Source organism: Ostrea edulis, chromosome 1 (assembly GCF_947568905.1).
Source record: "Ostrea edulis chromosome 1, xbOstEdul1.1, whole genome shotgun sequence".
NCBI classification, from domain to species: Eukaryota; Metazoa; Mollusca; class Bivalvia; order Ostreida; family Ostreidae; genus Ostrea; species Ostrea edulis.
Window position 1 is genome coordinate 68,999,189 of NC_079164.1, and position 15,736 is coordinate 69,014,924.

A 15,736-nucleotide genomic window follows, 5' to 3' on the forward strand; every position below is an offset into this window, starting at 1 on the left:
TACTGTTCATGCACCTTATTTGATAGAACCTTAAATGGAAGTTCAAAATATCGATTAATTGAGAGCTGCCGATTCAATTCGATAATCGATAGTAAATTTTGTCCGATTTTGCAACACTAAATGCTGATGGTGAAGAATATTGCTACATAAAGACTGGAAGTCTGAAGTCATCCCGTTTGTAATAAAGCTGAGTTGTTAGTTTGTCGTTAACTTATATGTCCAATTAAATATCCAAATACGAAGCAGATATGCGATACTCTGTTGCACATGTGTCTTTCATATCGAACCCACTGGGATATATCTGAGAGAAATATGATGAAAGAATGAAAGTGAATATCGTTAATAGATGAAACGTAGTCGATGAATCTAAATGTTGAGTAATGGTCACAGGAAGAGAATCATAAATCCCACAAAGAAAACAAAATTAACAGTACAGCAAACACGGACCCCTTGCTGGAACACAAAAGGTGTGATCAGGTGCCACGGAAGAGTAAGTATCCCTTGTTAATCAGTCACACCCGCTACAAAATTATACATGTACAGATATGCATGTACATGTATCAGCAATCCTCTTGTGCATGAACTGACTTTAAATGTTCTCTTTTACCCATAAATACCATGTGTAAATCAGTGTTAGAGTATAATAATTTGCCATAGCATACATGTACATGATATTTTAAGATGTCTAAACTTGGGGTCAATCACGTGATTAGTTTAATTTCTAGACTAGTATACCAGCAGTAATAGAAATGTGCCAGGTGGCCACCATCAGATACAAACGAGCTCCCTGAAGACAGACATGTTGCCGCCGATGCATTATCTACACACACCTGAGACAATACCGGAGTGTTCATCACACCAGGGATATCACTTTCTTATCTCTCCGCGCCGCTGTGTAATGACTTTGTAAAAAAATTTCCATCCTAAATTTGAAGGGTACATATTGACCACTGATCTTCAAAACTAATAGCACATTGATACCGGTTTATTAAAAACGAAATGAGTAATTTTTGATCTCGCGATTTATTAAGTCCGAAGAGATGAGTCCCCTTAATGAGCTATTCAGCTATGTGTAAACACGACCCGTCTAACATGTACAAGGTGTTTGCACTGATGATAGCTTTGGCTGACTGGAATGTATATTTAGTGTAAACATTTTTCCGTTGATATATCGTCATATGGTTGATTCGCCGAAGAGAGAGAAAAAAGGACTAATTAGAGATGAATAAAAAACATTCCAATTGCTACAAGTTTTTGTCTCGGAATGGCCTTATTGTCAGTGTGTTGGTCGGTGTGGCGGTGGGATTTGCTTTTGGGTTTGGTCTGAGAGATTTGGAACCTTCCGCCGATGCAATCACGTGGATAGGTAGGTTTTGCAAAATTTGTAATATCGGTATGAAGAAGATGTTATATTTGAACATTTAAAAAAGTTTCCATAAGTTCTTGTACATTGGAGTGTGATTAAAATATATCATAAAGAAACAGATGCCCTCGCCACACAAATACGGAGGTCATCGTACCTTGCTCAGGGGTTGTGTGTTCATTTTCAAGCCATAGTAAATTCCTATTCGATTTTTATACCAAATTTGGGAGAGTGCTACATTGTATAAAATAGGGCTTCTCTGAACGCAAAAGCCAGGATTACAGAAGAGGAACTTTAAAAGTGCAATATTATATGTATAGCCTATTGCGTGTGTAGTTTCAGATGTTTTATTTCAATGTTTGATTTCTTGTATATGTAATAAATTGACTCTTTGTTTTTAATTATGAAGGAATTCCGGGAGAAATATACATGCGATTGCTGAAAATGACCATTCTTCCATTAGTTGTTTCAACTATCATCACGGGTAAGAATAACTGATGTATCATACTATCAATACATTGATGACCAGTGTAATATATGTGTATAATTATACAGGAGAAATTATTTTGTTTTCTAATGAATTGAATGATTTTGACAAGGCCATGTGTACATGTAACGGACATTCAGTTTAAATCACGTAATAAATATTGTCTTTTTGCCATGCATTATGGATCCAAAATACAATCTCAAGAAAGTTCCTTTCACACTTCTCAACTTTCATGTTTTTCCTGATAATCCTCTAACAGTTTTGTTAAGAATTTAAATACTATTGAATCTTTAGTGATCTTTGTGTCTGTTGATTTTGTGTGTGTTATTAGTCCCCTACGGGTTCGTAAAACCAAAATGTACTTTAGCTTTCTTGTCCGTCCGTCCCTCTGTCTGACAGTCAGTCTGCCCCATTGGTTTTCCAGACTTTTTTCCGTTATGCTTGCGATGATTCATTTGAAACTTGCAGTGAAGTTTCTGCGTGGTAAAATACGGATCGTTCGAATTTTTGGAACGTTTGATGGACAGGTGTGAAAGAAATGAATTTCTATATTGTTACGTTTTTATTATTATATAATATTCATCGGGAGCGTGTTCCGATGGAAAGAGGCTAGGTCGCTGATGATCTCTTCATAATCACTAAATAGTCACTTCATTGATTTAACATTTCAAGCTTAAAAATTGAAAAAGGAGCATATCAATGAAAATATAAATCAAATCTGGGTGGGTTTTTTTTTTAATTTACGGTTAGCACTCAATTTACCGCATTCCTGCAATTGAAAAGGCGGGTAGACCTATTCGAAATTGACCTTTACACAGTGGATAGTAAGTCATTTATAAGTAATTAAAATGCAAACATGAATGATATATCAGTGTTTCGTTTTGTGTTTCATTTGCACAATTATTTTTTCCGTATATTTGTTTTGCAAAAACTGTGACCAAGATTTGATGTAAACTGCATCGAAACTAGGCAAAATATACGTCGCAACGGAGTTTTGAGTATTTATAATTATAGTTATCAAACCCAGATTTACTATGTGACATGTAGGATAGATGCTATATGTCAGTGAATTGAATTTAGTAATTATATACACGGTGGCGAATTACGTTACTTTAATATGACATATTACCCGGAAAAATGGCGACAAAACTCAACACAAGGGAAAATTCAAACGAATAAGTAACACCTTTATCAATAACAAATTGTCACATAACTTAAATCAACATTTTCTCGGGAACAAATATATACTAAAATGGTATTTCTACGTGCGATAGAAGCAGAGAACATTGATACAGTTTTTTGGCGGTCGGAAAGTTTTTGACTGAAAACAACAACAACAACAAAAACACCTGTAGAACCGCCATTCTAGGATAGAGTTGTGTGAAAATCCTTCAAATGCTGATATAAGTTATGTGACAATTCGTTATTGATAAAGGTGTTTCTTACTCCTTTGAATTTTCCATTGTGTTGACTTTCCTCGCGACGCCATTTTCCGGTTAACAACTTATGCCATAGTCACGTGATTCGTCACCGTGAAAGACTGTATTTGTATTTCATCCCTGATAAAAACTACATGTGTCAACTGTATGAACAGGGAAGCATCAAACTAATTCGATATTGATAAACATGGTGATTTGGCAGTTACCCACAGTTCAAGGTCAAACAATATTAAATGTACATTTTCTCAAATATTACATCCGTCAATTAATGGGGCACCAGAAGTGTACGCGTACTGCTTATACAATACTCACAGAATGCTTGTTCTAACATGCACATGTAGTATGCAAAATAAATTATTAATGATATTCTGCAAAAATATCCGGATTTCATTTTGAATCGGTATTCTTTTATTCATAGTGAACACATGGACAGCATAGTTAAGAATATTTGAAGTCGAAAGTCAGTCAGACCCCCTGAGACATTGACATTTTACATTGAGCGATTCGTCGATGCATACTGTCTACATTGTCTATGTAACACTACCCAGTCCCTTATGTTACCTAACTAAAGTTTATCCCCGCGTCTTTCATGACCTGTTACACATTTCCTATGGGATTTAAGGAGGAATGATACACCGTCATTATAACATCCTTTTGAAACTTGAATGAAAATATAAATAGCATTCAGCAATACCTTCCTTTTGTATTTCCTAGCCGGGTAGCTCAGTAGGTTTACGTTTCAACTGCTGATCTGTAGTGGTGCGTTCAAGTCTAGCAGGTGTTTTTCCAGCTTACTTTCGACTATAAAACTGCATTTTAAAACTAAATAACGTAAATCCTCCACTTTTCCTTCCATATCAGACTTCTCTGGTGTGTTATTCATCCTTAATCCTGTAAAGCAGCGAGCCAGTTCGTGACGATCATGTGATTCTGTGTGTACCAGTTCCGGCTGTACACTGATCATGAACTGTGTGCATTTTCCTGATGCAGAATGTGCGGCAGATGCAACGATTCCTCCTCCAAAATTTCACTATCCAATCACGGAAACAAGTTGCGTCAAACCCAAAATTTTCCGACAATGTCCAAACTTTACCGACCCGTGAAACTGAAAATAGCTGTCACCTGTAAAAAGCATTGTCAAAATCGTCATTTTGAAGTGTGCTGTCCCATACCTTTCGTTTTGCTTTATATTCTGCGGCTATTAATAGTACATTTTGGGGCACGGATTCAAAATTCCGGTACATGTAACTGCTTTGAGAAAATGTTCCGACTTCCATTTGGACACTAACGCTCAACCTCTCCGCACACATTCAATTTGTTGTACCGACCACTGAGGGCGAGAAGCAGTAATTTGTGCAGTCAATCTACTTTCATTAACGTGAAAAAGTTTCTTCAGACCAGATTCTCCAGGATACCGTATATCGGAATTTCCTTCACGTAATTTCTTCAGAATGTTATAAAAGGTCGATCTCGGTCGTTTCATATGTATACATACCTGTCTGATGTATAATTAATAGTACTCTTTTCCATATCACGTCCCATTACGAACCTTCACCAATATCGGCCCTCCGATATATGAAAAGGATTACGTGTAATTATCAATAATGTATATGACTATCAACTTCTCGTAATATATGTTTGTGCACAGATTGATAGTACATATAGTTACAAAGATTTTACGTATAACTTCAACAGGAACAGCCTCCATGGATCCGAGGTCCAACGGTCGGATAAGCGCTCTATCCTTTGGTTATATCGTAATCACGAACACAATAGGTGCTGTCATCGCCATAGTAGTCTTCTTGATTATTCAGCCAGGTAGGAAGTTTACAAGGGATGTACAGAGTTATACTAAAGTTAAGATTATGCTATTTTCGTATGTTTTGCGCGTCGTGTGGATTCCAGAACACTGAATTCTTTAAAGTCGTGTATCTTTTGCCTGGAAATAAAAATTATAGATTACAACTTCCATAAGATACAGGAATGATCATATGAAAGTTGAATTCGATAGTGTATAATGTAGGTGAAACAGAATTATAAGAAATCCTAATCTTTAAGGTAAAGATGTGACGATTTCCGGGTCAGAGTATGGCGGAACTGTACAGACAGACATTGAGACCAGCGATATGTTTGCTGACATGGTCAGGTACATTGTACACAGCTCGGGTTTTTTCTTTTCAACTTTCTGAATTCTAGTTTTCACTATCCTTTATTTTTTGTTTCTTTCAGAAATTTGTTTCCAGATAATTTAGTTACAGCTTGTTTCCAGAAGGCAAGAATTCTTGTATAATCTTAAATGTATATATTATGCAGTTCATTTAATAATAAATAAATAATGTACACTTTCATCTTGAAAAATAGTTAACTTTGCGGCATACCGCTTATTTATATTCTTTGATGTTCATGTCATACGTTAATTTCCAATGTTATTTTAATCTAATTTCGTCCTTATAAAAGAACAATAAACTTTAATCTCACAAATCTGTCTCTAGTCATTTCATGATTTTGAACACTGTGTCCTAAACTTTGATTATAGATCTAGAGGGTCAATACACCTGTTAGCACTGCATGATCTCTGCGTGTTTTTTTTTAATTTGTTTTTCCTGCAGACTCAGACAAAATACTCTAGAGATATCCGCATCGTCATGGTGAACGGTACCAATAGCTCTATCCCAGTCATACACAAATCAGTTTCCTCCACTAGTGGTCTAAATATACTGGGTAAGTACACAGAGACGATAAATTCTGTAAATCGCACAGATGATACCCGACACTGGGTAAATGCATAGAGACGAAGAAGTCTGTAAAGCGCACAGATGATACCCGACACTGGGTAAATACATATAGGGACGACGAATTCAGTAAAGCGCACAGATGATACCCGTCACGTAAAGACACTCTATTTTTCACAATTGAGATTTTTTTATGGAATGATAATTAAACCTCACCAAAGACAACAAATTGGTGCGAGGGCATGGCAAACACAAGTTCCGCAAATTTTATCAAAAGCGTTTCATACAAAATACCTTATTTTAGAAATGCGTATAAATTCGATTCGGTTATTCTCGATTAAACGTGACGTTTACGATCTAAAAATATTGTTCTTGGACTGAACGGTCCAACGTCCACTTTTAGCGATGAAGACTGGTAAATACTGTTTGGTGCAAAAATCGAAACTGATTGACCTGTTATGTAATATATTTGATTTGCTTCTTTGCTTGTGTTACGTTCCTTCGACCTGTTACAGTTTATTTGCAATTTGTTTAACAGTACCCCAACGTACCATTGCATTGATGGTTTGAATGAAGAAAATAGACTTGAACTTGAGATTAGTTTATATTTCTTATAATCTAACAAATTATATATATATATATATATATATATATATATATATATAAAAAATATGTTATAGATTTGTTAAACGTTTTGCTTGTTACAGTGCCTTCACAGCAAAAATTTATAACAGACAAAACATCAGTGAATAGGAATATCATGCAATAAATGTCTGTATCTGTCATGTATGATGGTATGTATATGATTTATGTATTTTAGGACTTATTATTGCTTGTACTTTGTTTGGAATTACCGCAAGCAAGTTGGGGAAACGGGCAGAGGCTTTCACCGATTTTTTTGAAACCATATCTGTCATAGTCATTCATCTCTTAAACTGGATTATTTGGTGAGTTCAGTATCTAATTAGGTTTAGTATTTATTGAGTTTAGTATCTGGTAAGATTTAGTACTTGGTGAGTTTAATTAGTATCTGGCAAGGTTTAGTACTTTATGAGTTTAGTATCTGGTAAGGTTTAGTACTTGTTGAATTTCGTATCTGGCAAGGTTTAGTACTTTATGAGTTTAGTATCTGGTAAGGTTTAGTACTTGTTGAATTTCGTATCTGGCAAGGTTTAGTACTTGGTGAGTTTAGTATCTGGTAAGGTTTAGTACTTGGTGAGTTTAATATCTGGCAAGGTTTAGTACTTGGTGAGTTTCATATCTGGTAAGGTTTAATACTTGGTGAGTTTCGTATCTGGTAAGGTTTAGTACTTGGTGAGTTTCGTATCTGGCAAGGTTTAGTACTTGGTGAGTTTAGTATCTGACATGGTTTAGTACTTGGTGAGTTTAATATCTGGCAAGGTTTAGTACTTGGTGAGTTTCATATCTGGTAAGGTTTAATACTTGGTGAGTTTCGTATCTGGCAAGGTTTAGTACTTGGTGAGTTTAGTATCTTATTCTGGTAAGGTTTAGTACTTGGTGAGTTTCATATCTGGTAAGGTTTAGTACTTGGTGAGTTTAGTATCTGGAATGGTTTAGTACTTGGTGAGTTTAATATCTGGCAAGGTTTAGTACTTGGTGAGTTTCATATCTGGTAAGGTTTAATACTTGGTGAGTTTCGTATCTGGTAAGGTTTAGTACTTGGTGAGTTTCGTATCTGGTAAGGTTTAGTACTTGGTGAGTTTCGTATTTGATATGATTTTGTATTAGCAGACTGAATCACTGGACGAGTTTCGTATTATCACACTGTATCCATTTGTGATAGGGCTGTACGGTGCACCGAAACTTTCGATGCACCGCGATTCATTTCATTCGATTCGGTGCACCGATCCGGAATTCCGGATTTCGATTCGGTTCGGTTCAAAATTTAGACGCACGTGTAAACAACAAAATGACGGCAACGAGACGATCTGAGGTATGGGAATACTTTACGTTTAGTAAAAACAATGAAAAGGAGGACAAATCCACTACTGTGTGCAAACTATGTGCTACACCTTTTAAGTATCTGACTGGATCAACAAGCTCAATGTCAGCACATTTAAAGAGGAAACACAACTTGGTCATCAATTCAAATGAATGGAAACGAAAGTCTACCAACTCTACAGACGAAAATGGCAACAAAAGTAAGACTGCTATACGAAGTACAGTAAGTGGACAACTTAAACTTTCTGATGTCCTGACGCGAAAGAATAAGCTTTCATTTTCATCCAATAGACACAAGTCTATTACGAAATCCATCGGAGTGTTCTTGGCAAAAGACATGCGGCCTTACTCTGTTGTAGAAAACGAGGGCTTTAAAGCAATAGTCAATGAACTGGAACCAAAGTATGATATTCCAAGTAGAAGACACTTTTCCGAAAAAAATCATTCCAAATCTTTATGACGAAACTCGCAATGATGTTGAAAAACAATTCAAACAAGCACCATTTATTGCCCTTACTACTGATTCCTGGACTTCTAGGGCTACTGAGTCCTACAACACAGACACTGCACAATTCTTGAATGAAGATTGGAGTGTAGGGTCTTATGTTTTACAAACTAGAGTGATGGATATCTCTCATACTTCAGAGAATTTGTCTGAAATGCTGTTGAACTGTATTGAAGAATGGAATTTAAAACGTGATGAACAAATGCATTCAGTAACAACAGACAATGCTGCAAACATAGTTAATGCTGCCCGAATAGCCGGTTTCTACCCACATATTCGTTGTGTGGTGCATACATTAAATCTAGCCACACAGAGGGGTCTACAAGTCCCATTGATGGAAAAATTATTAGGCAGAATCCGCAGAGTAGTGAGTTTTTTTCAATAAGAGCACAACAGCCATGGCTCTTTTAAGAAACAAGCAAACTATTTTAGAATTGCCTCAGCACAAATTAATCCAGGATGTCAGCACACGCTGGAATTCAACATATGACATGTTGTCTAGATTTATTGAACAAAATACAGCTATTGAGGCTGCACTTCAAAATAAAAGCTTGCGGAAAAATGCAAAGGATGTGTACACATTATCTAAAGATGATATAGCCAATGCTGATAGTGTACTTAAATTTGTGGAACCAATGAAAACTGTAACAACACTACTGTGCAGCGAAAAGACTCCTACAACTTCACTTATCCACCCACTGAAAAAAAATGTTGCTGAGACAACTGAGAGTGAAGGATGATGACTGCAGTCTTGTTAAGTCTGTCAAAACAGCAATGGTCAAAGATTTGGAACCAAGGTAATTGATTTCTAATAAGCATTTATTAAGACAATAAAGTGTGGCATATTTATTGAGACAAATATAGCTATCTATTAGAAATTATAGCTATAGTAAATAATTAGATATAGTTTATGAATCTTGTATTACAATAAGATAATCGTTTAGAATTTTTATGATAATAGAATGTACAAATTAAACATCTTTAAGTAAATTCCACTGTGAAATCTTATTATATGGTATCTTTATCTCTAATAATTTAGATACACATATGCAGATACACTCAAGTTTCTCCTGGAGAGTTCTTTCCGTGATCCACGCTTCAAGTCTATGCCATATATAGATGACTGAGCAACAGAATATATTCCTCTCCCTATCATCCAAAGTAGAAGGAAGTCAATTATGAAAAAGTTAAGTTGAAATATATATTGCATTGATAATGTAATAAATTAGATTTAACTATTTAGATGAAGTACTGGAAAAATTAACTTTATAGTGTGTCTGTGCCACTCTAATACTCTACGCTTTTTTTTTCTTCTTACATTTTTCAGGGAGTGAAAATTAAGACGGAGAAGGAAGGACACAGGGTAGAGGAACCACCACTACCCACACTTTTTAACAACACAGTCACTGATGCTCCCTCTCCTGATTCACGTGCAGTTGACAGCATTGCTTCTACTTCCAAGGATCCCTCTGTAGACCTCTCACTTGATCTGCAACTTGCTACAAAGAAGAGAAAATCAGTGATGTCTGACCAATTTTGAGAAGTTTTCATTTCAAAAGTAGAACCTACAAAATCAGTGGAACTTAGATTTCAACATGAACTTGCCAACTATAAAGCTGAAGACAACATTCCACTGGAGTCTGAAACCCTAGAATGGTGGAGAGAGCAACAATCAAACTATCCTCTGCTCTCAAGTCTTGCCAAATACTACTTGTGTGTTCCTGCAAGTTCAGTTGCCAGCAAGCGGGTCTTCTCTACTGCTGGTGACCTGGTCACTGCACAGAGATCATGTCTGTCTGGAGAACAAGTAGATAAGCTAATCTTTTTGAAAAAGAACTACAAATATCCACAGTAAACAAGTTTGTTGATACAGTACACTTGTGACATTTAATCATTTGTTTTATTTTCTAAATACTCACGATATGAATGTGCCAATTTTGAATTCTAAGTCAAAAATGTATTTTACACCATTTTTATTTTTCTATTAAGTTTTTTTTATCCTTAAATAAAGGAATTATTGAAGCATTACTTACTTTTTTCCTCATGAAAAACTTTCTTCAGTATGAATTGAATCGATTCGAAAAAAACCGAACCGCAGTGTTTTGAATCGAAACCGAACCGAATCGAATGAACCCTGAATCGTCCCAGCCCTAATTTGTGAGTATGGTATTAAAAGACAAGACCATTATTAGGAAAACTACTGCAAAGTGCCAATTTAAGTTATACCAGAGTCAATTACAAAAATTAATGTTGATATGCACTACGTTTAAGAGAAAGTCTAAAACAAAGGCCTTGTCATTAATAGTTTGTATTTACATTTGAATTTTACCTTAAATTCTAGCATATAGTAACAAGGCCCTTGCATTCCAAGTTTGTTACGCTAAATATGATTATTTACATCCATAAATATTTCGTTTTGTTTGTCATTCCTGATTTAGTTCGATCATACGGGAAATGCAGACGTTCGGCATATATTTCCTTACTCTTATTTTCTCTCCTAGGATAACACCTGTTGGAGTTGCTAGTCTGATTGCTGCAGCACTACTGAATGCATCTGACATTGTCAATGTCTTCAGTAGTCTGGGGATGTTTGTCTTGGCGCATTCCCTCGGAATCGTTTTTCATCAGTTGGTCCTTATTCCGATCACCTATTTCATAGTAACCAGGAAGAACCCGTTCTACTTTCTCGGCTTTTGTCTCCGACCATGGTTAACTGTCTTTGGACCACCAAGCACGTATGTTTCACTGTCTATACGCATTAGTAGGTACTATCATAACGCTGCTTTCTGTGCAAAACTCATTCGAAAAGTAAGAACAAGTTCAAATTATTTAATAACTTCGAAAACGCCACATGACTTTACCACAATAGTACAAAAAGATAGATATTACCATGATTTACAAATAGCATGAAATTGACACACGTACAAATTTTCAAATTCAATTCCAAATTAGTAAAAAAAAAACAATGTCTAATACGGTTTGATAAAAACGTTTTCTTTGAAAAAAATTCCAACCTAAATTACTCTCACTCAAAGCTGATACTAAAAGCGTATTCAATTTGTATGCAGTTTTTTCTTCTTCCAATATTGATAGTCCAAAGTAAAACTATGGACAGTATATACATATACATAAAGGTTGTACATATGTTGATCTTTTTATGCAAATCGCTTCAATCTTTGATAGATTTTTTTTTACCATTTTTAAAAATTCTACATACAGGTGTCTAATTTTTTCAATACCAAAAGTTATTTTGCATTGTTAGGGCGATCGGCATACCAGAAATGTTGAAAACCCTTGATGAAAAACTACATGTGGACACCAGAATTTCCAATTTTCTTGTACCTGTTGGGGCTACCCTGGAACGTTTAGGGAGCTGTATATTCATCTGTCTATCGGCTATGTTTCTCGTTCAGCTGGAAGGAATATCACTGGGTGCAACTAAAATACTTTTCATTGGGTAAATATATTATCCTTTAATAATCTAAAGTCTGGGTTCCTGATATGCACATGTAGGTCTGAATTTAAGATCATTATTTTCCTCTAATTGTAAATTTAAGTAGCGATGCAGCGCTAAGAAGGCACTTTCTTTCAACAATACCATTGTCAGAATGCAGGTACGATTCGCAATCTAGAATGTGTGTCTGTCATGTACATGCATGAGTATCTTTCATTGAAATCAGTTAATAAGTTTTTCAAACGTTTCGTGGAACTGAGAGTATTACTCGGTGTTCGCTGTGTTAGTGGCGATGACATTGCAAACATGCACATGTATGAACAATGAAATTTATGTACAGTGTAGAATTATAGAGAAGGCTGCATGAGACTGAAATGCGGGAAAAACAACTGGATTCAGTTACTCAAATCTAAGATATTACTGACAACTGACGCTGTATAGATGTAAGAGTTTATGACTTAACTAACTAGAAACTTTGAACAACTAGCTCCAGTTCATAAAGGTTTCTTTCTGAGAAGTATCGGCCAATTTTGTCTTGTTCACTTTAGAAAAATTATACATTTCTTTTCATCGAACATGGGGTCCATTTTCGTGGAAAATGGTGGGATGTCATCCGATGGTTGATTGAATATGTTTTAACGTCCCTCTCGAGAATATTTTACTCATATGGAAACATCACCACTAATCGGCCCATGTTCGGCGCTTATGACCTTTGAGCAGTGAGGGATCTTTATCGTGCCACAGCTACTGTGACACGGGACCTCAGGTTTTGCGGTCTCATCCGGAGGACCGCCCCATTTAGTCGCCTTCTACGACAAGCAAGGGGTACTGAGGAACTATTCCAACCCGGATGCCCACGGGAAGTCATCCGATGGAAACACGATTAATATTATATGACACGACACTCTTAATAGCTTTACCTTTATCTCCTGGTTATTTTCACGGTTTTCTGTTTTATCTCCATTTTCACGGGTTGTATGTCTTTTATAAATAAATGTTATGGCCAGGTTTTATTCATCGTGGTTTGTATTTCTCGTTTTTGCCGGGAACAAAAATTAGGCTACATACAGTGGTTTATAATGTAGTAAGTGACGACTATCAACGCTTCGTTATAAGAATTATAAACAGGGGATGCTTACTCCTCCTAGGCACCTGATCCCTCCTCTGGTGTGTCTAGGGGTCCGTGTTTGCCCAACTATCTATTTTGTATTGCCTGTAGGAGTTATGAGATTGGTCACTGTTCGTTATCTTCACCTTGCATAAATAAGAAAGATCGTTAAGTCAAGTATTGCACTTGAACCTGATGATAGAATTGACAGAGGGACTTACTTATGCAAATATAAAATCAAACATACAACGTTCATGTAGAGAAGTCATGAAGACAGAATATTATCTTAGTCAGTTTGAGTTGTAGGGTACGATAATATCATATGACTTTCTAGAAGAAATATTATAACGTATGACGATATCACACATGTTGAGTTACTAGTTAATGTTTCAGTCTGTTGTCAGCCGTGGGCTCCCTAGCCGTTCCCTCCGTCCCCAGTGCCAGTATCGTCTCTGTTCTAGTAGTTTTGTCCTCACTGGACGTTCAAGTCAACAATATAGGTCTGCTGATGGCCTTGGAATGGTACAAGTAAGTCCAAGGTTTGTAACATCGATAATAGAAACGCTCAATGGTTACTGACAGGAATCGATTTATATTACATTCTACTTCAGTGACCGTATCCGGACTACAAGTAACACAATGACCATCATTATTGGGGCTGTAGTTATTGAACGATTGTGCAGATCTAGCCTGAAGTCAGCCGAGGACCCCATTCCTGACGAAAAACCTACACCCGATCCTGAGGTCAATGTACAAGAGGGGAATGGAATCAGTTCCACAAAGATTTAAAAAATGTTTTAAGATTTAAAAGACATATTGAAGCAAGTGTTTGTTCGCAATGGAAATCATTGTCTTTCATTTTAATAAGATACTTATACATCTAGTCTTTTATATCATTGTATATTGGTAACATACATGCAAAACAATGTACACGTATGTATCTAGCGTAGCGTTCATTGTTTTTCAATGTCATACTTGCTCATATCATGTTCTGCAACTGGATTTGATTCCGGTTTAGATTTCTCTCTCTCCTGCATATCATTTAGAATTCTTCCGATATTGGTAACGGTATATTACATGTACAGATTGAAATTAAACATTTAGGATATATTTTTTTTTAAAAATCGGTTTAAATTGACCAATGGTATGGTGTGTTCCTTTGATGTTCAGCAGCTGATATACAGGTAGCGGTTTTCACACTTTTGAATACTAATGAAATCCATTCCCTATACATGTATATCAAATGGAGAAGAAACTGTTAATATTCAACACTTTAAAAAAGGATAGGTGTTTGCCCTTATTCTGCCATAGACAAGAACGAAGTCTGCAGATATTAACCGCCTTTTAATATTGCACGATGAAAGTGAAAGTGGTAAAAGGTTACAAACAAAACAACCATAAGTTCACAATCATGACAAAACTCATACACATAATTATATAACATGTAAATACATGCATGGTATCCTCCAAATGAAATATGAATTCATTTGATATCTTAATAATTTCAGGTATCAAAATATGTAAGGGTAATTATGCTGATACATCTATGTCACTAATGGTGAACCGTAAAATGTAGGAATTGAATCAGTAAATATTTTACAAGAATGAAGTATGTTAATTGCAACTATACCATTAATTTCTTGTGACTTAATGATCATTAAGTTGACTCATTAACTAGATACATATTTGTATGCGTTTGATTGATACAATTCGATTCGATGGGCAATAATTCGTAAATATAAACAAGAGATCATAATTGAAAATACAGATAAGTCAGGAAGATAAAAGACGTAAAATTTACAAATAAATACAAATATATATTTGCACCGTGGTGGACCAAAAAGAAAACATGTATATACAAGAAAAGCTCCAGTTAACATTTCTGGCGCGAAAAAAACCCCATGTAACTCCAAATACAAAAGAGTTCTATACTCGATTATATTAGCTCGGTTGAAAATGTTACACGTATTAATAGATTTTACTATGAACTCCGTGATATCCATGAAACATTCATAACATTTATAACACCTGATTCCACCTCTGGTGTGTCCAGGGGTCCGTGTTCGCCCAACTCTTAATTCTGTATTCCTTATAGGAGTATGAGATTAATCACTGTTCGTTGTCTTCACCTTCTCATGCAATACGTATGATGAATAGTAATTTATTTCCATCAGAGAACCTTCCCCTACTAAGAGTTCCAGTCATTTCTTTATTACACCACACAAAGTCTTATACACATAGATATAAATGACAAATAAACAACTCAATTTTATGATAAAACGGGATGACATTCCCATTGTCAACTTCCTATAGTGTTAACAGTTTCCACACCAATCGTTAGGTTATTATTTTTTATATTGATTTTGATTATGGATCACTCTGTTTGCCTGAATTAGACAAAAGGGTTCATGACATGTGTGACCGGTAAACACAATGTTGAATGCTTTACCCCTCCTAGACACCTGGTCCCACATCTGGTGTTTCCTGAGGCCCATGTTTGTCCTGTTCTCGACATTGTTTTGTTTATAGGCTTTATGAGAATTTATTTGAACATATTTTATTATATATATGATCAATATACAAAAGGATGGATTGGATCTAACAAGGTACACTGTACCCGTTCCTCTCCTCATACTATTAACTAATATTATAGTCATAGAATTACACAACGAAAGGTGAAGATAAC

At 35.7% G+C, this 15,736-nt stretch overlaps 1 protein-coding gene across 1 annotated transcript; it reads left to right on the top strand.

Moving 5' to 3' along the window:
• Positions 1–1,063: 1,063 nt before the first annotated feature.
• Positions 1,064–13,994, top strand: LOC125683891 (excitatory amino acid transporter-like). Its single transcript, XM_048925415.2, has 11 exons — positions 1,064–1,366; positions 1,773–1,847; positions 4,985–5,107; positions 5,348–5,435; positions 5,519–5,561; positions 5,899–6,010; positions 6,842–6,968; positions 10,990–11,223; positions 11,751–11,945; positions 13,444–13,578; positions 13,662–13,994. The coding sequence occupies exons 1-11, from the start codon at positions 1,222–1,224 to the stop codon at positions 13,837–13,839; spliced, it is 1,455 nt and encodes a 484-aa protein (XP_048781372.2). The 5' UTR covers positions 1,064–1,221; the 3' UTR covers positions 13,840–13,994.
• Positions 13,995–15,736: the final 1,742 nt, after the last annotated feature.